This window comes from Xiphophorus couchianus, chromosome 4 (genome assembly GCF_001444195.1).
Source record: "Xiphophorus couchianus chromosome 4, X_couchianus-1.0, whole genome shotgun sequence".
Lineage (NCBI taxonomy): Eukaryota > Metazoa > Chordata > Actinopteri > Cyprinodontiformes > Poeciliidae > Xiphophorus > Xiphophorus couchianus.
The window spans coordinates 32,980,581-33,004,513 of record NC_040231.1 but is presented as its reverse complement, the minus strand read 5'-3'; the positions used below and the strand labels follow the sequence as shown (position 1 = coordinate 33,004,513).

The following is a 23,933-nucleotide window of genomic DNA, read 5'->3' as shown; positions in this document are numbered from 1 at the left end:
GGCCAGCACTGGTATTTTATGAGGAGACTGCTCACTTTGAACATGCTAGTGGCTAGCATGCAGGGGACCCGCCTGATTGCCTACTTTCTCTGCTGTTCATTACCATGGATAAGCTTGCACTAGCATTGAAGAGACTTTCAATGCATGTGTTGCCTTGGTAGAATTTACTGTAATCCAACCTCACATCAGGCATTAATATATGTACACATTACTGAGAAACTGAAGTTCTCTGACTCTGAGAAAACATTTAGTTGGAAGTATAATTAATGTTAAATAAAGATTTAATAAATTACAAACTGGATTTCAAATATTCAACTTTTAGTGTGGAATAATCTAGTTTGTAGAGTCTAAGTGTTGACGTTTTTAAACTAGAACAGATTAAAGATGCTCAATTCGGCGGAATTGCCCTTTAGCAATTTCCTGAACCGTCACAGACTTAATTGGATTGAGTTTGTTTTTGTAGTATTTTTTTTTATGTAGCAATAAAACTGTAGCAAAAAAGCTACCGTTGAAAAACAGTAAAATAGCTTTCAATTTCAGACTTTTAATTTAGTTCAGTGTAAGTACAGTTTTACAATCCACTAAGCAGCAGTGACATTCGGGACTGGTGAGGCACTCCAGCATCTCAATTATTAAATCAAAAATGAAAGAGATTACTGGGTTTCAGAAAAACATACTTTATTTATTTGTTGTCAACTAAGGTGACGACAGACAATGTGTCAATACATCAATACAATGTGTCAAAATCAAATGTTAAGGAAACCAAATCAGAGAACCGGTTCACCCACTTGTTACTATTTTCATTCAGGTAAGACTGTTCCTAACTTATTTCTGAAACTCCTAAAATCCCTCTCGGGTCATTTGTTTTGAATCCCGGCCTCTACAGTTCCGTTTTCAGCTGAACGTGACCTTATCTCTCTTACACGTAAGGAACGACCCACCTCCACACCTCGCACGCGCTCATGGAGCTGCACTTACCTGGCTATAGGTATGCGGAAGTGAGGGGGAGAAACATCCTAGAGACTTTCCAGGCTGTTTCTCTTTTCCCCGCTGTCGGGATGTGTGTTGGTCATGGAAGGACGTTCATGGAACGGAAACTACGGCTGCTGATGATGCTGGAGAATAGTTTTACCTGCTGAGCTTCAAATGAAATAAGTTACAGGATGTACTTCAAGAATACCGAGGTAAACAGATTCCCATGAGATTCAACCTTTCTTTTGGTTCAACGGCACACACACCCCTGCCTCCTGTCCAAAGAGTGAGCTGTAAGTAACTCATGTTAAAGTAACCGAGGTGATTTACAGTCCGGGTTTTCTGCAACTGTTCTTTAAACTAACTAGGACTTAGTTTGCAGTGTTTAGAAACATCAACCTGTTTAAGTTAGGTGGGTTTTATATTGTTGGATTTAAATAAATCATGTTTTTATCAAGCCAGAGATCATAAAGTCAATTTGAACATTTTAACAAATATAGAATTTGGGAAAATGTCCTGTTCTCTATGTGTTCATTTCAAGAGGCCCTTGTAATATTACCTGCTTTTAATGTATCGATACTCTTGTCCCAGTAAAGTTAAAAAAGAAATGTTTTCAGATGTTTTTTTGTTTAAAGAGACAAAATGGTGATGTACTTGTGAGATAATTTTTGCTTTTAAAATTATATCACCATCAGCACTCAGTCCTATAAACACAGCATGTTTGATATCTTTCTGAAATTATCTTTTTTTATGTGTCTTTGCTGAAGACACATAGCTTGTTTATAGTTTTTAGTTTTCATTTTTCATTTTTTTTAGCTAAAAATAGTTGCACTCAGATTCTCATTACTTGTTATTGTTTCATTTTTTCCTAAAGCAGACTGATTTAGTTTTGAATTATCAAAAATTATCAAAAAAGAAAGAAAAAATAAGCTTCAATTCTGAGATGTCTGCAGCTGTGACAGAGGCTTCACAATCTGCTCTGGATCAGAGTCACACCCATGTTGAAAGTCCACTCTTACTTATCCAGTATAAAAACGTACATTTTCTGTTGCCATACCGGCTCTACGAACGGTGTGAAGGTGTAGAAACAATGTGACGGTGAACAGGTGGAAAACAAAACCTCTGGTGAAAAGCAGGAGTTAGTCAGCACAGAGGGAAGGTTTCAGACAAGCCTGAACCTGCACCCTGCTGCAGCTCTGTCACACAACCACACAGTCTTGCTGACCCATGGCGACATCTGATTTGTAAGATTCCAGTTAATAATAATAAGTACTTTGCACAGAATGCCTCTACATAAGAAAATAATAAAACCTATATCATGCTCATCCAAAGCATTTTAATAATGCAGATAAGGAAATGTGTAGAGGAAATCAGCACCTTTGTAACATCTGTCTTTATTTTTTTTTTTTTACATAAAATGCTTTTTTAAGAACAGAGATGCACAGCCATAAGAAAAGTGCTTTATAATCACCACTATTTTGACAGGTTAAACCTTATAAAAATGATGTCAACATAATGTCATGAGGTCAGAACACTTCTTACTGGGCTCCCCCAGGTCACTTACATGGATCAACCCATTCTTATGTCCTTATAAGAAAATGTGATTCATCCAACCAGAATAACATACAGTAGTTCTCCATGCTGTTGTTTACTTGCATGGTGGAAACCAAGGCAGGGTGTGTTTCCCAACCCCAACCAACTGATGCACATCATCTGCTCTGACATCCTTGTTTAGCTGTTTTAGACCTAGTCCAGACGTAGCCAAATGTCTGAAAAAAACAAAACAAACAAACAATATTTTTATACATTTCAACCACAAGAAAACTCAATTTAATATTCCTAGAAACCAGATTTGAGAAAACTTTGTATTTATTGTTTGTGTGTCTTAATGGGAACACTGAGATTTGGGGTCCTGCACATTACAGTTTCTGACAAATAATGCACCAATAAATCCACAGAGTTAAGTGCTTTGGTCTGCTGCACATTGACATATGGCAGGAATTGAACTCTATACCTTTTAATTGTAACATGGCTTTTCTACATACTGAGTCACAATTAACCCAATTCCACCATAAACTTTATCTGCCAATATACTGTTATTGTCCATTTGTAAGCTTAGTCTTTTGTAGTTTTTAACATTTGAATGATGTGCATGTTTTTCCATAGTTTCACAAAAGATTTTAAAACCCCCAAACTTGTAATGCGAGTTATGCTCAACTGTAAGAAATGCTGCCATCAATCATGTGGAACTGAAGAGAACTAAATTAATTTAATGGCCTTAATTAAGAAAACTGGGAAAAAGCAGAATTTAAATGTATCTTTTATGTTTTATGATCCATTAATGTAGCACAACAAAGCCAGAATATACTGTAGCTCCATTAGCTGTTTTATTGATGAGGTAAAAATTGAAGGTGTTTGTCTCTCTTAAAGGACAAGATGGAGCTGCAGGAGAGAGAGGATGATGACCAGAGCAATGAGGCTTTTCTTCCTTCTATGGTAAGACTCAACTTCAGCAGAACTTTGCCTAAGCTAACAGGCTAACTGTAGATTAGCCTCATGTACGACATGCAAACACAGAAGATAAATGCTCACATAAAAGAACTCTGTGGCTGTTCTGAACTGATAAGCCTGTATTACCACACTAATTAACAAAGGTAGCTTAATCTGCTGTCAGCATGCAGGATAACATGGTTATGCTGCTCAGCTCCCATTTGGCTGACAAATTCTGACTGGACCTGATATTGATACTGAGGTGAAACGTTTGTCCTGGCAGCAAACATCATAACACCAGTTTAATGTTCTTCTGCTTGGTTCTAATAAAACCAAAGCAGATTAACTTGGACAGATCCCAAATGACTCAGTGGACGAGTGTGCATGTTTACTAGCAGATAACAATCATCATTTAGATAGGAAGTGTCAAAGTCTTCACCGGCTGCTTTTCTAAACCTTGACTTTGATCTGACTTTACTGTTTGATACATGGAAGGCGTTGAGTGTGCTCTGATCTTTGGGTTCATTCATGGTGTTGGCTGAGCAGGTCAGGCCCCAGCAGACAGAACAGCTTCTTCTGCATCAGCTCAGGACCTGAGTCCTATTTTATGTACAGAAATGCACACTATTGGGGAGTAGACTGAAAGTGATGCAGTTTGGAAAGTTTTTCACAAATAAAATTATAAAAAGTATGGAATCTGCATTGTGCCCCCTTTACTTCAGTACCATTCAATAAAATCTAGTCCAACCAACTTCTTTCAGAAGTCACATAATAAGTAAATTCAGTTCTCAAGTGTGTCATTCCAAAATTAGCCTTGTTAGAAAACATTAGTGAACTACAAAGATCATGAAGAGCAGCATGTACATGAGGATGACTGACAGCGCTAAGACCCTCCTTCTGGCTCTGATTGGTTGTTTCTGACCTATCGGTGTCTATCTTAGGATGGCAAAAGGACCACAGGGAGAAGTCAGAGTAGCTCATTATTTTCAGATTATCTGTATCATATTATACTGTCATTACAAATTTGGAAACAGTTTTAACAAATATATATATAAAAAAACATTTTTAAGTTGCTTACTCCTGCTTTAATATTCATATGAACTCTGTTCATAATGCATTTTTTCTATGACTATAATTAAGCATTTTCCTATTTGAACTATTATTGAATATTTCTTTCATTTTTCTCTCTGTACATGCTTTTACACTGTGTTTTTGCTGTTCTCTTTGTCATCAGTGTTTCAAAATGAAGATGTCATGTTTCTCTGTGTTGTATATGGGGGTTGTAATGGTTTGTGTTTGAACAGTTTGTCCACACTACATTTGACTTCTTACTGGTGGCCATCAAGCAGGAGCCTCACACACAGAAGTTCCACAAGCAAGAAGAGTTTCTGGAAGAGCTAAAAAAGAAAAACATTGCAGTCACAGTGAGTTTATTATGATACGAACATCAAGATGCTGATCTTGATGCCATGAAGGGAAAAAAATCCACCAATATGCATTTTTATGTTGTCTGGCAGAGCATTGACCATGAAGACAAAATATTTCTGGGCCTGCGTGCTCCCGACAAGATATTTGAGGACTATCAGTACCTGATCAAAGTCTCTGACGCCTGCAGCTGGTGTAAAGATGAGAATTCAATTACCCAGGCTAACAGGTGTGTTCAACACACATTCACACACTTCCACTTTTATACAACACACCTATTTATAAAACTTGTGTTGGTAGTTCTAGGAAACGGCTTTGTCAGCTTTGAGCAAACACCTATGATTATAGTTAAGCATGATATAATTGTCACTAAAAAACTACAAGTCAAAGCAGACAATGTTTATTTCTTAACTGTTAATTCCCAGTAACAAAGTTACTCAGAATAAATATCTTCAAACTTGATCAAATGCTATGCAAATGTTGGCTATTTAGCTTTTTTTTTTACCATATTACTGAAAACCTCACATCTCTGTCATGATTTGTTCTTACAAAGACTGTTCCTCATCATCTGCTGTGTTTGCGGAATAGCTGGGAATAACATTAGATTTCTGTTTTGTCTGCTTATGTCTTTTTTGGCAAATGGTCAATTTATCTCCTGAACCCATCCCAAGACGACTGAAACAGAAAACATGATTTACCTGTTTGCCGAATCTAAATTTGAAAGAGTTCTAAGGAAACAGAAAGAATTGACAAATTCCAGGAATGATGTCTCACATCTGAGAAACATGAGCAATGCTGTGGGTTGAGTGGAACTTTAATTTGTGCTCTGCTGTGGTTGCCACACAACTCAGAAAAAAAAGTCTCTTTTGAAAGCAGCAGATTTTTGAACACGTGGCAAAAAAGAAATTCTCATATTTCTGTCTAAATCAATTTCTATAAAAAACCTTTGAAGTTGGGACTCTTGCTTTTTAATAATTTTTTTTTCTTTTGACTATTTGATGGTCCAAAATAAGAATCCATTGAAAATGGTCGATAACCAATATTTACAGATCTTATGATAACATGATGGTGGGGTTCATCTTTGGAGGAGAGCAGATGAGATCACATACAGAGTGAAGGTGGAGCGACTGTCTTCCTGGTACATCACCAACAATCTCTGTTTGAAAACCTCCAAGTCAAAGGAACTGATTGTTGACTTTATTCTTTCATGCATAGCGGTCACTTCTGTGGACAGGTATATACAAGCCATTTTATTGTGTATAGATGGGGTTTTATGCTATAAATGCACACAGATCACTAAAGTGGACACTAGGGGATCATATAATACACTGCCAACTACTGGCCACCCAACCCATATGCAAGAAAGTTTTTGTTAAATCCAATATGGCAGATAGAACTCAGGAATATCCACTCCCTCTTCTACTGTAGAAAACTCTTGCAGGTAAAAAATATTGTGACATCAAGTAACCCCTAAGGACTAATACTACTGATGTATTTTTAAAAAACCAGCTTTGTAACTGATCACCTGTCCACTAAAGTGGACGTCATTCATCAGTGGCAATATTTTGACAGGTATTGATATCATTACGCTGACTATAGATCTACAATATGTACCACTTTAAGGAAGCATTTTAGCTTGCATTTAAGCAATGTTTAGAGCCTAAACATTTAGGCGCTAAATGTTTTTAGCGCCTAAAAACATTGACTTATATTTTAGTTCTTAACTTCAAGATTTTGTAAGGAAAAAAAGTCAATTATTGCAATTAAGAAGTAAAGTTTTTATACTTTACTGGCCAATGGTAGTAGTAGTGACAGTGGAGTTGAGATGATGAAGAACCTGTGATCACTGTCGTCAATCAAAATGTTGAGAGACATAAAATAACTGAAGATCCAGTTATTGCATTCATGCATTCCAATAAAGAAAAGAAAATGTATCCTTAACAGAACGGGAATTGAAGACATTTCCCGGAATGAGTATGGAATCATGTCATACCTCAAATACCCAAGGTCAAGAATGTACTGATGATCAGAGCTGGGTCTGATGATCACATGGTACCAAGTATTTTTTCATTACTTGGCGAATATGAATCCTTTACATTTCAAGGCATCTGTAGCTTGTGCAGAACCCTAATAAATGAGGGTTCCATCCAGACATGCTCAAGAGTGCCAGTGTTACACCATCACCATTAAAACACAGACTGGTGTCTAAGGCAGTGTGCCCAAAGTCGATCCTTGAGGGCAGGCATCCTGCATGTCCTAGTTCTCTGCCTGGCGGTTGTAACTTCCTCCTCAGTTCTTAACATGTCAATGTTCCGATCAGGTCTTTTGCTCAGTCATCATTTAATCCATATGTGTTGAACCAGGTAGAGAACTAGACCATACAGGATGTTGGCCCTCCAGGACCAACTTTGGAAACACTGGTGTAAGGCACTTCATGAGATCAGACTGAGGCTTGGAGAACACTGGTCCTACCTCACTAAAACCAAAAATGTCAATATGCACAATATGCCAACCTGCACAAATAAAAAAAAAACTAGATACATCTGCATCCAATGTGTTGTTTGCAATCTCTGTCCTTTGGACAATTTCATACAAGATAGACTTGATTTTATAAGTCTAAAAACAAAAAGACTGAACTTTCATCCTGCAGTTCCAGAGTTTCCAAAAAACAGTGTCACATTAAAGATGTTAGCTGAAACTGAGCGGAAAGGCATAAACAAGGGTGTGGTCAGGACTAAGGAAAACACCTTTGCCAACGTATCAACTTTGTTGCTGTATTTAGCGCCTAGCAATCTTTAATCAAAAAAGCGACTAGAGAGAAATCTAGTGATTTTTTGTTGTTGTTGGAGACTTTTTATGGGGACAACAGGTGAAGCATCAATCTCTCTGTATTAACTGTCCTGATTGAGAGAGAAAAAATGCTGCTGTGAGCCACTTCCTACCAAAGCCTTACTGTCGGCCTCACACTCCCATCCTGCACCAAACCGCCTGCCGTCAGAGCAGAGGAGACCCAATCCACTCCATATTGCTAATGACTCACTCATGTGCAAATCTGAAAAACAGTATTGATGCTCACCACGTTTGCAATTCATTTGCAATTCTAACTGCAGTGAGGGAGACTGTTTTGTACCTGAACATGGAGCCGTGATGTAGACATCAGCCAAGCTGGACAGCAATAACCAAGAGGAATTCAACTGTAGTAGCCGCCGTTCAACCCAAAGAGAGCAGCACTAAGACTGTTTCAGGCCAAAATATTACAGAATTGAAAAAGTTCTCACGAAAATGTCACAATTTGCACAAAATTATAAACATGGCACACTTACGGACTTACAACATTTATCTGCAAGGAATAGTTGATTTAGGGTTTAGTTACTCCCTAAGCATGTATATTTTTTCTTGTGCTTTATGTAATGCTTAAATTTTGCTGTATGTTTTACATTTTTTGTTTCTTATTATTATTGCCCGTCTTTCTTATTTGTTTAAAAGACTTTAAGTTATCTTATGTATAAATGGTGTAAAAGTTTCCTTGCTGCTAATAATTCTCAAAGAACCTGCTTTTGTTAGTACTGAGCTCTTTTCTTTTCTGTGTTGCCCAGAATCCGAATTATACATTTTATTCTCAATAACACATCCATCAGCACAAAAGGTGAGTGGCTTTAAAAATGGCTACACTTTTTTCCCTCTGTTTTATGTTCATGGATGAATGGATTGAGATGTAGAAGTTTATGCGTATGTGTAATACATTAATAATACAGAGTTTTGTGTACCAACACATTGGAAAGCTTTTCACATTGTTTCACATTGTTAATATTTTCAGAGAACCTGGAGAAGCTGACAATGGAGGGTGTGTTTGAAACTACGTTCTGTCTCCATGAGGTGAGCAAAGTTTTGACTAACTGCTTGTTTTCCAATTTGGTTTAGTAAAACTAATGCAAGTGTGTGATGAAATGGAGTGACTGCAAACCCTTCAGCTTTCATCCACTTACTATTTTACTCATCCTTCTTTCTTTGAAGTAGTGTTTCTGTAGTGAATAGGACTTTCTTGATGTTTTTAATTTATGTATTTTTACATGTCATGTCTCAGAAAAAGGAGCAGAAGAATCTGCGAGCGAAGTGGGCTCGATGGTCGGCTCTCTTTACACCACAACCATTCGATGAAATCAAGTCAGTTTCTTCCTCTTGTTCACAACTGCCATGTGACTGAAACTATTCAGAACTTTACATATGTTTTTGTGGCTCTTTATTTTGAAACTTTTAACAATATTTATTCCACAGAAAACTGAAAGTTAAGTCTGTCCTTAGGAGACTCAGTCAGACTCTTTCTATTGGGTGTTGGATGCTTTAAAAGTCTAAGCTGCAGGTATTACTAAAACAACAGATGATAATAGATAAAAATCTCTAAATTGTAAATTAAATTTTTATTTTATCTAAAAATTACAAAAATCTTTAAAGAGATTCTTTGCATTCTTATGAAGAGTTCATTAATTCATGTAACATTACATTTTAAATTTTATTGTCTAGAAACATTGAACAGATTTTGTTTTATTTATTTTTTATTTGTATAGGTAAATCTTGCTGAAATTAGGTCTCATGTTCAAGAGCGTCCTGTTGAATGCTCATAGATACACATATCAAAGCACACTACAGTCACTAAAACTCATTTAACCAATTAACTGTAAAATACAACTAAAGTAACATCTTTAGTTCAATCAATCTGCATTTTTGCTTTAGAAATGCCATATAATAGGATCTGTTTGTATTCAGATGTCTACATCTGGTTTTAGACTAAGTCAAGAATAATATTTGTATACACATGGTGTATAACCCGTAATCAGCTTATTAACTCAAAACACCTCTAATGGTTTCCTGACGTGATCAGTTCAATGTGCCTTGATCATGTTTGCTCTGTTGATGCAGATGTTACTTTGGGGAGAAGGTGGCGCTGTACTACCTGTGGTTGAACTGGTACACCATACTGCTGATTCCAGCTGCTGCTCTAGGTGCAGTCATCTTCCTTTATGGTCTGGCCTTTTTCAACACCAGCCCTCTAATGTAAGTCAGGTATATGCATAGAATTACACTTCTGCTCTAAACTATATACATTTCACAGAGCAGCTTTTGAACAGTTCCACTTAAAACAAACTTTACCTAAAAAATATTTAAGAAATGTTTATTATATTAATGCTTCAATCTTTGTGTGTGTGCTTGTCCAAAGTAAGGAGGTGTGTGACTCTAATGTCACCATGTGTCCTAGCTGTGACAGGGTGTGTGAGCCACGGCAGCTCTCAGAAACGTGCACTTATGCTAAGGTGAGCATGACAAATTACTGGTCATCAGTTAAGAAATGGCAGCAAAGAAACTAGTACATTTTGGAAGAACTAAATAATAAATTAGTGAATGTGTTCAGACATAACAATGTCTTGTTTTTTTAGGAAAATCAAAAAATATATATATATATATTTATTTCCTTTATTTAACCAGGTAAACCCCGTTGAGATCTAGATCTCATTTTCAAAAGGGACCTGGACAGAAGTCTGCAATACATAGCAATCTGGTTACAAAATAAAACTAATTAATACATACAGTATGCACAAGTGTAAAACAATAGAAAACATTTAAAAGCAGTGACAGTGTTTAATAGAATCTCGTTGCCTGTTTTTAAGAACCGCTCGAAATAAATCCAATAAAATCAGTTCTGACATCTTGAGTTCAGACTGGAGCTGATTCCAGGCTGTAGGAGCATCACACTGAATGCTTGCTTCCCCTTTTCAGTTCAAACACGTGGAACATGCAAAAGAAAAATGTTATTAGAGCGTAAAGAATGGGAAATAACTGATCTATGTAAGAGAGAGCTTAAGTATGCTGGAGCCAAGCCGAGTACAGATTTATAAATCAGGATCAGGATATAGGCAACATATTGGAAAAAGAGTTGCTTGATTTGTCTTAATTTTCATAAATTTTTGTTTTTTGAGATGACTGGTGCATTTCTGCTGGACAGTATCGAAACAAATATGTAACGTCGACCAAAAGGCAAATGTGGAATGAATTGACCTTATAAAGCAATGTGTTTTTTTCCATTTCCTGAAAAGTCAAATTTTTTTAGAAAATTTCTGTCCAACAGCAGCTATATGCAAATGGACCATGAAAGGCTAAGAACACAATCCAAACTGTGAAGCATGGAGGTGGCAGCATCATGATGTGTGGATGTTGCGCTGCAGTAGAGATTGAAGAAAGAATGTAATATAACATTCTTTCTATGTCAAGACATTTGCTAGGCAGCTAAAGTTTGGATCCTAGTGACTCTTAGTATAACTCCATATTGATTACAATGTACTTTAAGGACTGTAAAGTTGATGCTTTGGAGTGACCATCACAGAACCATGACATTTACTACAAAATAAGAAGTAAATAAATCGCTGAATTTGAAGACAGTAAAAAAGCAATATATCGTTATAATTATATTTTGGAAGTTGAAATAATTTTTATAATCCTAACTGGCCTAACTAACCTGGTCCCCCTCCCATCCCTCCCAAAAGAAGTAATGTAGTTCTAGTTAATGAGGCACAAGAAATAGTTTGTCTTCTGACCCAAACAGGAAGTGCAGAGCAGTGTTGATGTACACTGAAGTTGAACTTAATTTTTCTTACTTGTTCTTAGTTTATCATGATGCTATCCAAACAAATCCAGTTTGAACTTAACTGGTTACATCATTTAATAATGTGGACCTAATCAGAACTGCACATGCAAATGTTAAAGCATACTGGTCAGTTTGTGTTAAAAAATAAAAAAAGTCATGTTTGTGTGTTTTTTTCTTCTTCTTCCCTACACAGGTCAGCCATTTGTTTGACAATGAGGGAACTGTTGCATTTGCTATGTTCATGGCAATCTGGGGTAAGTCTCTGATTTAATCACTCTTGCTGCTTTGCTGGTGTTCTGGGTGATTTTGACACTTTCCTTCTTTGTTTCAGCCACAGCTTTCCTGGAGTTTTGGCAGAGACACAGAGCCAGATATGCCTCAAAATGGAAGGTCTATGACTGGTGTGAAGAAGAGGTACAGCTTTTCTCTTTTCTTCAACATCAGTCCAAACAGTATGATGCCCTTTAGTGTGTTTGTTATTAGTCTTTAGGTAATAATTGACGGGACTTTTTCCTGAGCGATATCTATCTGAATACACCATTCAGATAGAAAAAACCTAAATCATAAACACAACAGAACCGAGATTTGTTCTATTATATTCTCTTATGTTATTCTGATGATGGTTTTGATAACTATCATAATGGAGATCACTGATTCGTTTACTTCAAGCTCTATGTTTCTCCAGTTTAATTCCATCATCTTGGCTGGTGTTTAATACTGGAAACTCATGATGTGTTCTGTTTATGTTTGGAAGTCAGAGTTCCCAAAGTTGAATGTTTCTCATTAAAAATACTACAAGTTGCTGGTGTAAAATATGTGGTACATTTCTGTTACATAAACCTTTAGATACTGCCCACATAATTCTGTAGAGTATCTTAATGAACATGTCCCTTTGTAGTGTTTGAAGGTATAATACGGAGAGAACTAGTTGCAGTTCTCTAACTTGCAACTAGAACGCACTCAGCTAAATTATGAAATCATTCACAGATCTGAGCTGTGACTTCAGAGGCAAAATAAATAGTCCTTCATCACAGTTGGGTCAAATTTGGGAATAACTAACCTCAAGATTTTACTGGTCAACTGATATTCTGACTGACCTTTAATACTAAGTTTTCTCTGGACTAATTTACTTATAGATTGATGTATTTCAATGTGCATTCTTATTTTATTTATGTATATATTTATTTTATATTTAGTTATATTTAAATCACTTACAATATTACACTTATAAATTTTATATTGCGCATGGTTATATTTGTATTTACCAATATTTAACACTTTGGATGGAGTAGCTGTCAGCATATAAGCAATTTCCCCTGGAAGATCAATAAAGTCTATTCTATTCTATTCTATTCTACAAAATCAACTGGCCCCTACGCAGTTCCCCTCTATTCTTATCTCCCTTCAGTGCTCCGTCTGGGCTTTCTCCAATTGAGCTTTATTCTTCTGGTAGAATTTCAACTTAGTCAATCAGCACACAGGAGTCAACTGATACTCTGACTGTCCTTAATCTAAGTTGATTTCTAAGAAATTAATTTCCTGCATTGTTTTAGAATTGTAGTCTGCCTGTAGTTTTAGCAATTGCAGTGGCTGAGGTGAACCAAGCCGTTTACTCCGTTTTTGCCACACTTCCATATATTGAGCAATTAGTTAGAGCAAGAGGAATGTTGAAAACATGTCACTACTGGCAAAGATGTTGTTTGCCTCGGCACTTTACTCTTAGCAGTGGAGGCTGGTCGTTTACAGCCCACACAATTTCAGATTAGCGTTGTAGCCCAGCTTCCTTCACGGTCGAGCTGGTGCATATTTTGCGGCCAAACATTAGTGATTGGATAAAATCAGATCCAGTCATTTCAAACTTCAACAGAGTCCACGACTGAAGTCCACAGCTTCAGGAAGCAATCATTTCTCAATAGCTGAGAGTCCAGACCCTCTGGACGAAGCATATCATGGAATAAAGGGGCTAAAAAACCAGGCTAAAAAAACAACTCTGGTACTTCTCAACCTTGTTCTCAAGTCGTGTGAAAAATGATTAGCATTCTACAGAGCCTGTTTTTACAGTGGAAGTCTCTTTTTGTTTTGAATCAAACCAAAATGTTCTATAAAATTTCAAGTGTGTGTGTTTTTGTCTGTGTATCAACAGGAAGAACTGATCATGGAAATAGTCAATGACATAAACTGTGAGGTCAAAGAGTTCAAACACTCATACTTTCAAAGCACTCTGGTTCTCATCTTATTTACAGCCATGGTAAGACACACCCCCACACACACGCCCACACACCCCCGCACACACGCTCACACACACCCAGACACACACGCCCACACACACGCATGTTTCTCTATCTATAGATGCATCTTTTCTATAGGCTAGCTCTAAAATAAACTCAATCCACACTTTAGTCCTAAACTTAACTCCTACCACAAAAACAGTACTTCTCATCTCCAGGCTGCGGTCCACACAGAGAGCAGTGGGTTCCCACAACGTAATATGTGTTAGGAAAATGGTCTTTACAATGTGTCAATGTATAACCTGGACTGATGACAGCACTGCCATGCAGTGTTGTCACAGAGCACTGAAACTCAAAGCATCTGTCATGTGATTCTGGTGTAGGAGGCGTTGGCGTCAGAAATGTGTCTAAAGGTTGAAACGTCACTGGGAGGAAATTGACACAGAACAATGACAGCTCAGTTTCACAGCTACTGTTCATGTTTGCTGCTCATTCAAGGCATCACTAACAACTGTTTTACAGCAAGTTAAAAATAATTTAAATATTTTCTCCTTTGGGAATCAAATAAAAAGCAAGTGATTGCTTAGTTTCAAATTAAATTACTGGCTTTCCAAATTCATTAAAAAATATACATTTATATAAAATATTTTGGAAAAGGCTAGATTCTTTGCATGCTGTTTTTCACCTCCTTTCTGTACAGCTCTATTTTATAACTTTATTTGCTTTTTAACCCTAAATAGCTAATTTCTTTTATGTTATGGTTAATGAAGGGTTTTCTTGACAGCCAAGATGTTTCTGGCCAATAAAAACTTTTTCAACTCCTGGAGCAACACATTAGTCAGAATTCAAAGTTTTTCCCAGAAACCAGTCCTGGTTGTTCTGGAATTCTTGGGGTGGAGCTTTGTTACAGTTGCACAAATGTTCACTTCTGTGGCCTCAGAAATGAAAACTGCAGAACCAAACAGAGCAGTGGTTGAGATCAACAATTTGAAATCAAATTTTGTTTATTCAATTTATGTTCCAAAGCATGAATCAAAATAAGTGTACAGCTAGCTGTTTAAACTTGACATGTTAATATCAAGTTTAACATGACTGGCGACCTGCGCCAGTCTGTCGCAGGTCGCCTGCGACAGACTGGCGACCTGTCCAGGGTGAACCCCGCCTCCCGCCCGGAACGTAGCTGGAGATAGGCACCAGCAACCCTCCCGACCCCATTAGGGACAAGGGTGAACAGAAAATGGATGGATGGATGGATGTTAATATCGCAGGTTTCTGTTTTTGTTCTAACTGAAGACGGTAAATTCCTTTAAAGCCAGTCATTACATGTGACTATTGGGTTTGAAGGTTTCATTTCAGTTCTGGTCACCTTCTTTGTGTGGCTCCAGCTAATAACAAACAGCACTTCACAAGACAGTTAGATCTGTAGATATTCAGAAAAGGGAATTTAAGTTAGTACAGTAAAATTAAGCAGTAAAGCTTTCTTTACTATACCAATTGAGATAGTGATACTTATTCTGATATCAGAAATAACTCCTCAATAAAACAAAATAACTCAATATTTAATTTCCTTTTGGGATCAATAAAGTATTTTTGAATTTAATTTCTTTGAATTTTGAATTAGTTGTTACATCATAGTCATTAATAATACAACATTTGCTGAAAGCATATTATGATTGAAGAAAAGGACAGTAATAAATAAACCATGAACAAAGTTTGTCTGAGAACACAGGATTGTTTGACATGACGGAGTTGATTTGATGATCTACCTGTCGAAAGAGAGAGAGAGAGACAGAGAGCTCCTGTAGCAGCAACATGTGGACAATAATCTGACACACACGTTGGTCTAGATTTTGTGTCTGATGATTACATCCTAAACATTCATGTTTGGAGAAAGATTGTTTTGGAGACAACCATGTACCACTGAGATTTGGAAGATCCACTGCATGCTGGGTACAGAAGTGAATGAATAAATGAAAAACCACAAAGATCAGAGTTCTTGAAAAAGGATACTGTGAGAAAAGCTTTCATTTAAATCAAATATGCCTGTTTAACTCATCCTTACTCATGTCTAACTTGCAGTTCTTTGTAATAAAAATCTCTTTTTTGGGAGAAGACATTAATGATGTGCATGAATAATGCTAATACTGATGAATCATTTATATTTTTTTGATTACCTTATTTTCATTCATTATCAATACTCAAAGAGCAGTTTTGAGAGATACAGTGTTATACTTGTTTGAAGGAAAAAGGCTACATGTGTTTGTGATTCCATTAATTGTTTGTGTGTGTGTGTTGCAGCTGATGGTGATCATCGGTATTACCCACGCTCTTGTGGTGTTTCGAGTGATGACTGCCTCTTGGTTTTCGAGAAGCGAGTCAGATTTTCTAGAAGAAAAAGCCAGCATGTTAGCTATGCTGCTGGGAGCAGTGCTGCACTATTTCACCATTCAGATCATGAACCGGGTATGTTTACTCAGATTCTGATTTTAAAAATAACACATCATGTCCTTACTGAAAAACATGCAGGAATAGATAAAAAACAGTTATTGACTTTGATCAGTCTGGATAGGGTTACAAAGTCACTTCAAATGCTTTTTGATTCAATAAAAACACAGTAAAAAGCCTTTATTAACAAATAGATGACGAAAGGTCAGAGGTGAACCTTTTGCTTGAGTGGCCAGCCTCTCAAAATTCTATAAAATTAACCAGAACTGGACTCACCAGGAGGTCACAGAAAACCCCAGAACAACTAAAGCGCTGCTGGCCTCACCTGCCTCAACTTCGGTCAGTGTTCATGACTCAGCAATAAGAAATGGACAAGAAAAAATTCGATTCAATTTAGTTTATTTATATAGTACGGCGCCCTCTAGGAGACATGAAGAACATGTTTTCTTTTGTGTTACCTTGCAATAAGTTTTGCGTTGCCTCGCAATATACATACTGTAATATTTGTTGGTCTAGTTTGTGTACAGTCACAAATGTCATTTTAAAATTTGTAATATATACACATTTAAAGAGTCTTGGTGAAAAGGTGTGTATTATTAACTGTTTGGTGCAAAATATTGATTGAAAATGTATTTATTCACTGCATGTTTATGTCTGTTTGTGTGCAGCTGAGATGGAACTGTACATGAAAAAGACCCTTTAAGCCACTCAGAGTATACCAACACAAAAGAGACCCAAAAATGACTTATTATCCTGCCAACTCAAAAATAACTCATATAGATTGGATGTATTTCTTATTTCTTTCCTTCTTACTGAAAGTTTCCATTTATATCTTAGGTTTTTGGTGCATTTCTATCCTAAAGAAAAAGATGTAAGACTTCAGATATTTCACAACGAGATATTAACATGTGAAAAAACCTTTTGAAGACCTTATATAATAGCAGGAAGTTTTGTGAGGTAACGCAAAAGAAAAAAAATCCTCCATGTCCACCGGGGTTCCGTTACATAGCACCAGTTCACAACATAAGTTGTTTCAAGGTACTTTACCAAAAAAGAAAAAAAACAAAAAGCGATTTTAAGATTGGTGATTATTTATGTTTTTCTCCTGTGTCTGACTTGCTTCTGGAGTAACATACAGAGCCTGAGGCAAGTTAATGTTATCAAATCTTGAGAAAAGCTTTTCAGCCTTCTAACACTGCCATCTTGTGACTAAAATATGCAACTTCACACAACAATGAATTGCATAAACAAAAAAGCACAAATAATATAAAACTACTCTAAACTGTAGTGCAGCGTACACATGGAAGGCCCCTTTTAATGTCTTTTAGCATTAATTCCCCACTCACTTTTAATAAAATCAGTGGGGAAATAGCCTTCAATATTTCCTATTGAGTTACATACACTCACCCACCACTTTATTATTACACCTTGCTAGTACCGGGTTGGACCCCTTTTACCTTCAGAACTACCTTAATCCTTTGTGGCATAGATTCAACAAGGTACTGGAAACATTCCTCAGAGTCTGGTCCATATGGACATGATAGCATCACGCAGTTAGTGCAGACTTGTCAGCTGCACATCCAGGATGGGAATCTCCCATTCCACCACAACCCAAAGGTGCTCTGTTGGATTGAGATCTGGTGACTGTGGAGGCCATTCGAGTTCAGTGAACTCATTGTCGTGTTCAAGAAACCAGTCTGAGATGATTTGTGCTGTACGACATGGTGGGTAGGCTGTGGCGCAAGCTGCAGCATTGACACGCTGCTCAGTTGGTACTAATAGACCCAAAATGTGCCAGGAAAATATCTCCCACACCACTGAACCACCACCACCACCAGCCTGAGCCATTGATACAAGGCAGGATGGAACCATGTTTACATGTTGTTGACGCCCAATTCTGATCCTACCATCCGAATGTTGCAGCAAAAATCAAGACTCATCAGACCAGGCAACGTTTTTCCAATGTTCTATTGTCCCATTTTGGTGAGCCTGTGCGAATTGTAGCCTCAGTTTCCTGTCCTTAGCTGACAAGAATGGCACCTGGCTTGGTCTTCTGCTGCTGTAGCCCATTCGCCTCAAGGTTTGATGTGTTGTGCATTCAGAGATGCTCTTCTGCATACCACTTAGGTTATTTGAGTTACTGTTGCCGTTCTATCAGATCGAATCAGTCTGGCCATTCTCCTCTGACCTCTGGCATCAACAAGGCATTTGCGCCCACGGAACTGCTGCTCACTATTTACTCTTTTTCAGGCCGTTCTTTTTAATCCCTACAGATTGTTGTGCGTGAAAATCTCAGTAGAGCAGCAGTTTCTGAACTACTCAGACCAGCCCGTCTGGCACCAACAAACACACCACGTTCAAAGTCACTTCAATCTCCTTTCTTCTCCATCCTGGTGCTCGGTTTGAACTGCAGCAGATCTTGGCCATGTCTACATCCCTAAAAGCATTGATCTACAGCCATCTGATTGGCTGATTCAACATTTATGTTAATGAGCAGTTGGACAGGTGTATTTAAAAAAGTGGCTGGTGAATGTACATGTTTCATGGTTAGCTGAGATGCTTTAAACTTAATATCAATAAAACCAGAAAAAGAAATCCCTGAAACTATAATGCTTCCATTGTTTTTATCTTTCTAAAATTGACAGGAGGCAACAAGCATGAAAGTCTCTTAATAAATGTACAAAACAGGAGTACATTTGTTTTGAAAGCTTAAAAAAATCATTTATTTGTTCTTGTGCATTGTCCTGATCATACTCAACAACAGTATTATTCTATCATCTCTCATGTTAATCGAACTGTAATTTTGTGTGCAGGTGAACAGATGGGTGTCCCTAAAACTATGCGATCTAGGTGAGAGCATATGAGTCCTGGTCAGGATGGAGCATTTCTTTCATTGAGTTTTAAACCAGATCGTCTGTTTCTGAATGCTTTCTTCTGTCTGCATTACTCAGAGAAGCTGAACTCACTCGCTGCCAAAGAGAGAAGCTTCACAGTTAAAATGTTTACCTTTCAGTTCTTCACCCTCTTCTCCTCTCTCTTCTATGTGGCTTTTTTCCTGGGCAGGTATGTAAAAGCTGGAATACCATGCAAGTTCAAAACACAACACATAGCTTTGTACTCCCTGTGTAGTTTCTCTTTACATGCTTTAGAACACTGCAAATATTGTTATAATTATTTCTTGACTGTATGACTTGATTCTGATTAAAACACAGTGATATGTTTTGAATAAACCAAATGGTTCCAGTTTACCAACAAGTGGGTATAATAAAAGTTTTCTTGCTTTGTGTCAGGATAAACGGCCATCCTACAAACTATGTGCGTCTAGCTGGGTTTAGACTGGAAGAGGTGAGATCACTTCATGGTTTCTGTAGAGCTGTCATACTGCAACAACACGGTAAAGAGTAAACACTGATGTGTTGTTTGTCTTGCAGTGCCATCCGAGTGGCTGTTTAACAGACCTCTTTATCCAAATGGCAGTGATCATGCTGCTCAAACAGACTCTCAACAACGTCTTGGAGCTCCTTGTGCCGTAAGTGGGACGTTTTGTTTTGACTTTGCACGTTGCATTCAGGTGACCTACAGGAACCAATAGTGGATCTAATTCTCTTGCAGCTGGGCCATGAGCTTTCTGAGGAAAAAAACTGCAAGGCGGCTGAAGAGACAGTGTGGCAAATGCTACAGGAAGTTTTGTCGTAATAAACAGGGTCTTGTTGACGCATGTGATATTTGCAAAAAACGAGACTGGCTGAGAAACTATCACCTGGGTAACACGGACGCCTTCAGCCTGTTTAATGAGTTCCTGGAAATGGGTAGGTTTATGTCACTGTAACTACAAATAAAAATGAAAATGAGGGGAGAAAGAACCACAAGGGGGTTTTTCACTTATTTCTCTCATGCTGCAGTTTAATGCAGTTAGAAATTAGCATAACATTAACTGCTGCTCAATGTCACACATGGAATAAACTAAATAAACCACAATTGACGTGGCGTGGTTTTTGTTTTCAGCTTTTAGAACTGGAGGTTGCTGCTTTGTTTGCATGTAGCCCACTGCTCTCTGTGCTCCTCAGTGATTCAGTTCAGCTTCACCACCACATTTGTGGCTGCATTCCCTCTGGCGCCCCTTCTGGCCCTTCTGAATAACATCATTGAGATTCGCCTGGATGCCATCAAAATGGTCCGCTATGAGCGGCGCCTTGTTCCCAGGAAGACCAGTGACATTGGTAAGTCATGGAAAACAAGCATTTCATGGTCTTTTATGTTGCTTTAAACTCAGACAGCCTATCTTTAGAAAAGAGCCACAAAAAGAGCACTTTCTGCCATTTAGTGCAATAGATACAACACAGAAACAGGAGTTTGTATGTAACTGTTGCGTTTGCAAATTATTTTTCTGTCTGCAGGAATATGGACAAAAGTGTTGGAAGTTGTTGGTGTATTTGCTGTGATCGTTAATGCCTTGGTCATTGGCATCTCATCTGACTTTATTCCTCGTCTGGTTTACCATTACCATTACGGCCCATGTGCCAAAGGCATCGACTCGACACAGTCAGTCATGTCTCCAGCTTAAAGCTCTGACATCATGTTAGTGCTGGGTTATGTTCTGTCCTCATGGTGTTTTTCTTATTTGCAGCTGTATGCAAGGCTACATTAATGACACTCTGTCTGTAGCCTTCATGAAGACCAACATCAAAGATGAATATATGCTGAAAACAAATGATTATGCTAACGTCACTCAGTGCAGGTGAGAGAACTAAATGACTGGTTTGTGTTCACACATAGTGTTCCTTCATAGACGGGTCAACCAGGTCCAACTGTTGTTTACAGTTACAGAGACTACAGGAATCAAGACTACTCTCTGACCTCTCAGTTTTGGCTTGTCCTGGCTATACGCTTTGCGTTCATCATTCTCTTTGAGGTTTGGTATATTGCAAACATTTTTTAAAACTAAAACTAGTAGAAGAACTGAATTTGATTGTCTTGCCTCATTTTATCTTGCGTGTGTTTTCTGCCCGCAGCACGTAGTGGTGGTCTGCAAGTTTATCGCAGCCTGGTTCGTCCCAGAAAAACCTGCCAAGGTTAAGAATAGTCGCTTGAATGATAAAATGGATCGATTCAAGAGTGAATTACGGTGAGTCAAATGGAATAAACATAAGTCATCTTAAAAGGAAAAACTCACTAAAACACGTTTTTGAACTCACCTCTTGTGAAAAGTCCATGTTGTTGTTATTGTAGTTTTTTCCGCTCCAGCATTATAACACACATTGTTTGACTTTGAGTTTGGTGTGGTTGACTAAAGCTCAGTGAAGTCAGATTACATGACATCACTCTAGCCTGTGTTGTACCTTTGCGATCAAAATGTGATGCAATTCACTTCTACCTGCTGGCTGCAGTTCAGTGTATTTCTGTGGTGTCGATTCATAATTAATATGTTCTCAAGACACATTACCAGACAAGTAGTACTGTTATAATACAGACACCAGTGTTTCCCTACTGTTATCAAATTCATTTTATTAGCCAAACTAAATAACGGCAGTTCACGTCGTGAGCTGTTTCCATTTCTACATTTCTACTCTTAAGCTAGGTTTATAGATAATGAATTGAGGCATGAGGATGAGCCTGCACCAATGTGTGTTGTGCTGCCTGGTCGTCCACCTCAGAGTTTCTGCGGGGATCTCGGGCGCCACCTTTCACTCAAACTGGACGAATTGGAAGGTGCTCTTGCAGAGCAGGTTGGCCTGTAAAAGCATTTATATGATTCCTTTATGAGAGCGTATTTTCACAAAATACTGCACCAACCTACATATCGAGAATAAAAGCCACACCTCTTCTTTCAAAAACCTCTAGTGCCACAAATCACCATTTTTACCATCTGTCTGGTTAAAAAGTCATGCAAAATACGCTGGTTATGCTGTAAAATGACCAAATCCTGTCAACACCATGCTTTTGTAGACTGAACGCCAAAAATAACAACATTTATTCAGGTCATTGAATTCAAGTTTTTATGAGTGATGGCATTTGATGAGTGGTGGCGTTCAATGGCCTGAATAAAAGCCATAATGTTTGCGGCTTACATCATCCGGAGAGATCTACCCCAAATCCAAAGGGAACTTGGAGACAGCTGTCTGTGGGTTGGAGGTCAGTCTCTGCTTCGAGCAAAGACTTTCAGGTATTGAGGTTCTAGTTTATGAGTGATGATGGGATGGGTGGGGTTTCTGTATGCGCTGCTCCAGTTTGTTTGGTTCAGAACGAACACGAACATTAAGCCAAAGCTGAAAAGTTTCACATGCTAGAAACTTTTAAAAATAGGAAAATGTAATTATTTATACCTTGACTATAATATGCTTGTAACACAGTGTCGCCGATCAGCAAAAATCTAAAGCTGCAGACTTGATCAAATTCATTTGCCATGACTATTCCTTCTTATTTGTGGTATCTGTGTTGTTTTTAAGTGAATCGAGTTTTTGTTTTAAATAAAGAAAAAAACTAATTAATACAAAATTTCACATGCATGAAAGCAATTCATCCAGTTTTAAATTTTATTCTGTATGTTTTTTTTCTGCTTTCTTTTCAGAGACAGGAAACTTGAACGTCCCAAATCAACTGAAGTGTGACCTTACCTAACCTCTGATCTGCTTCCATTGAAAGGTGCTGAAATGGAAAAAAATGAATTTATGCTCTTTAATAATCTGTGCCTGCTGTTGTAACTCAAAATAATGTGAGATATTTGTTCAAGAATATTGTTGCAACAGGTTTGGTTTTATTTTGAAATGTAACTAAATGTGTTATTGAATGTCAGTCATTTACTGCTGAGTGATGCACTGTGAAACATTTAGCTTCTTCATTCCTAAACTAGTTTCATTGTTGCACTTATTGTAGGAAAAAGCAGATAAAAGCTTACTGTTGTTAAGATAGACGTGCAGTGAACCAAACTGCTGCATATTTTCATTTCAAGGTTTCTGTCTATCCATCCATCCATCCATCCATCCATCCATCCATTTTCTGTTCACCCTTGTCCCTAATGGGGTCGGGAGGGTTGCTGGTGCCCATCTCCAGCTACGATCCGGGCGAGAGGCGGGGTACACCCTGGACAGGTCGCCAGTCTGTCGCAGGGCAGGTTTCTGTCTAAACAAGCAAGTAAATAAAACAGTCAAGAAGATAAATGAGGAGTCATCTCTTCTTTGGTCTGTGTCCAGCAATTAAACACGTCCTCCACATAACTGAGCCCTGCTCTCAGGCTCTTCTCATGTTAGCTGTATAGTCTCTCCTTTTTCAGCTGACAAATAAATGACAATATGTGGATGTATTCAAATACTGATGAATGAATGAATGGGAGATGTTTATACTAAATCTAGGAATTTCCATGTAGTTAGGCTGGAAGAAGGCTGCAGTGAAATTCAGAAACTGGATCAATATTGCATCACTTCCTTCACTCTAAAATAAATTATCCCCTTTTTGGAGAAAAACACCTGCAATGAGCTGAGGGCTTTTTGGAAACAGGTTTTCTAAAAATAGTAACAGTGTTTAGGAAATCTCTGGGGGGTTTTTTGTTCCGGAGGGAGAATGGAATCCAATTCTGAATACATCACCATAGTAACAGCCTCTGCACAGATAAGTAGCTCATTGATCAAACTCCAGAGTTTCTGCTGAAACATGCTCTCCAATAATTGTTGCTTTTCAAATTCAATTCAATTTAAAGATACTTAAAAAATATCAAAGGGAAATTAAATGTTGCAAATCAA

The 23,933-nt window shown here is 37.7% G+C and overlaps 1 protein-coding gene across 2 annotated transcripts; it reads left to right on the top strand.

The window, feature by feature from the left end:
• The first annotated feature begins 994 nt into the window (after positions 1–994).
• Positions 995–23,354, top strand: LOC114142871 (anoctamin-9-like). 2 transcript variants are annotated; one of them, XM_028014400.1, is made up of 25 exons: positions 995–1,184; positions 3,403–3,468; positions 4,767–4,886; positions 4,980–5,116; positions 8,484–8,533; positions 8,705–8,763; positions 8,972–9,051; positions 9,805–9,939; positions 10,103–10,196; positions 11,718–11,778; positions 11,856–11,938; positions 13,668–13,772; positions 16,051–16,215; positions 19,011–19,047; positions 19,149–19,260; positions 19,488–19,542; positions 19,629–19,726; positions 19,810–20,006; positions 20,265–20,417; positions 20,595–20,739; positions 20,825–20,935; positions 21,019–21,109; positions 21,210–21,322; positions 22,766–23,146; positions 23,309–23,354. In XM_028014400.1, the coding sequence occupies exons 1-24, from the start codon at positions 1,164–1,166 to the stop codon at positions 22,803–22,805; spliced, it is 2,328 nt and encodes a 775-aa protein (XP_027870201.1). In that variant the 5' UTR covers positions 995–1,163; the 3' UTR covers positions 22,806–23,146; positions 23,309–23,354. The 2 variants fall into 2 exon arrangements, with proteins under 2 accessions (XP_027870201.1, XP_027870202.1); XM_028014401.1 differs by having other exon boundaries at positions 995–1,265.
• Positions 23,355–23,933: the final 579 nt, after the last annotated feature.

Coding starts and splice junctions, on each gene's coding strand:
- LOC114142871 (XM_028014400.1), top strand. CDS start 1,164: ATGTACTTCAAGAATACCGAG. Junction 5,117..8,483: donor TCAATTACCCAGGCTAACAG/GTGTGTTCAACA, acceptor TGTGTTGCCCAG/AATCCGAATTATACATTTTA. Junction 11,779..11,855: donor TATGTTCATGGCAATCTGGG/GTAAGTCTCTGA, acceptor TCTTTGTTTCAG/CCACAGCTTTCCTGGAGTTT.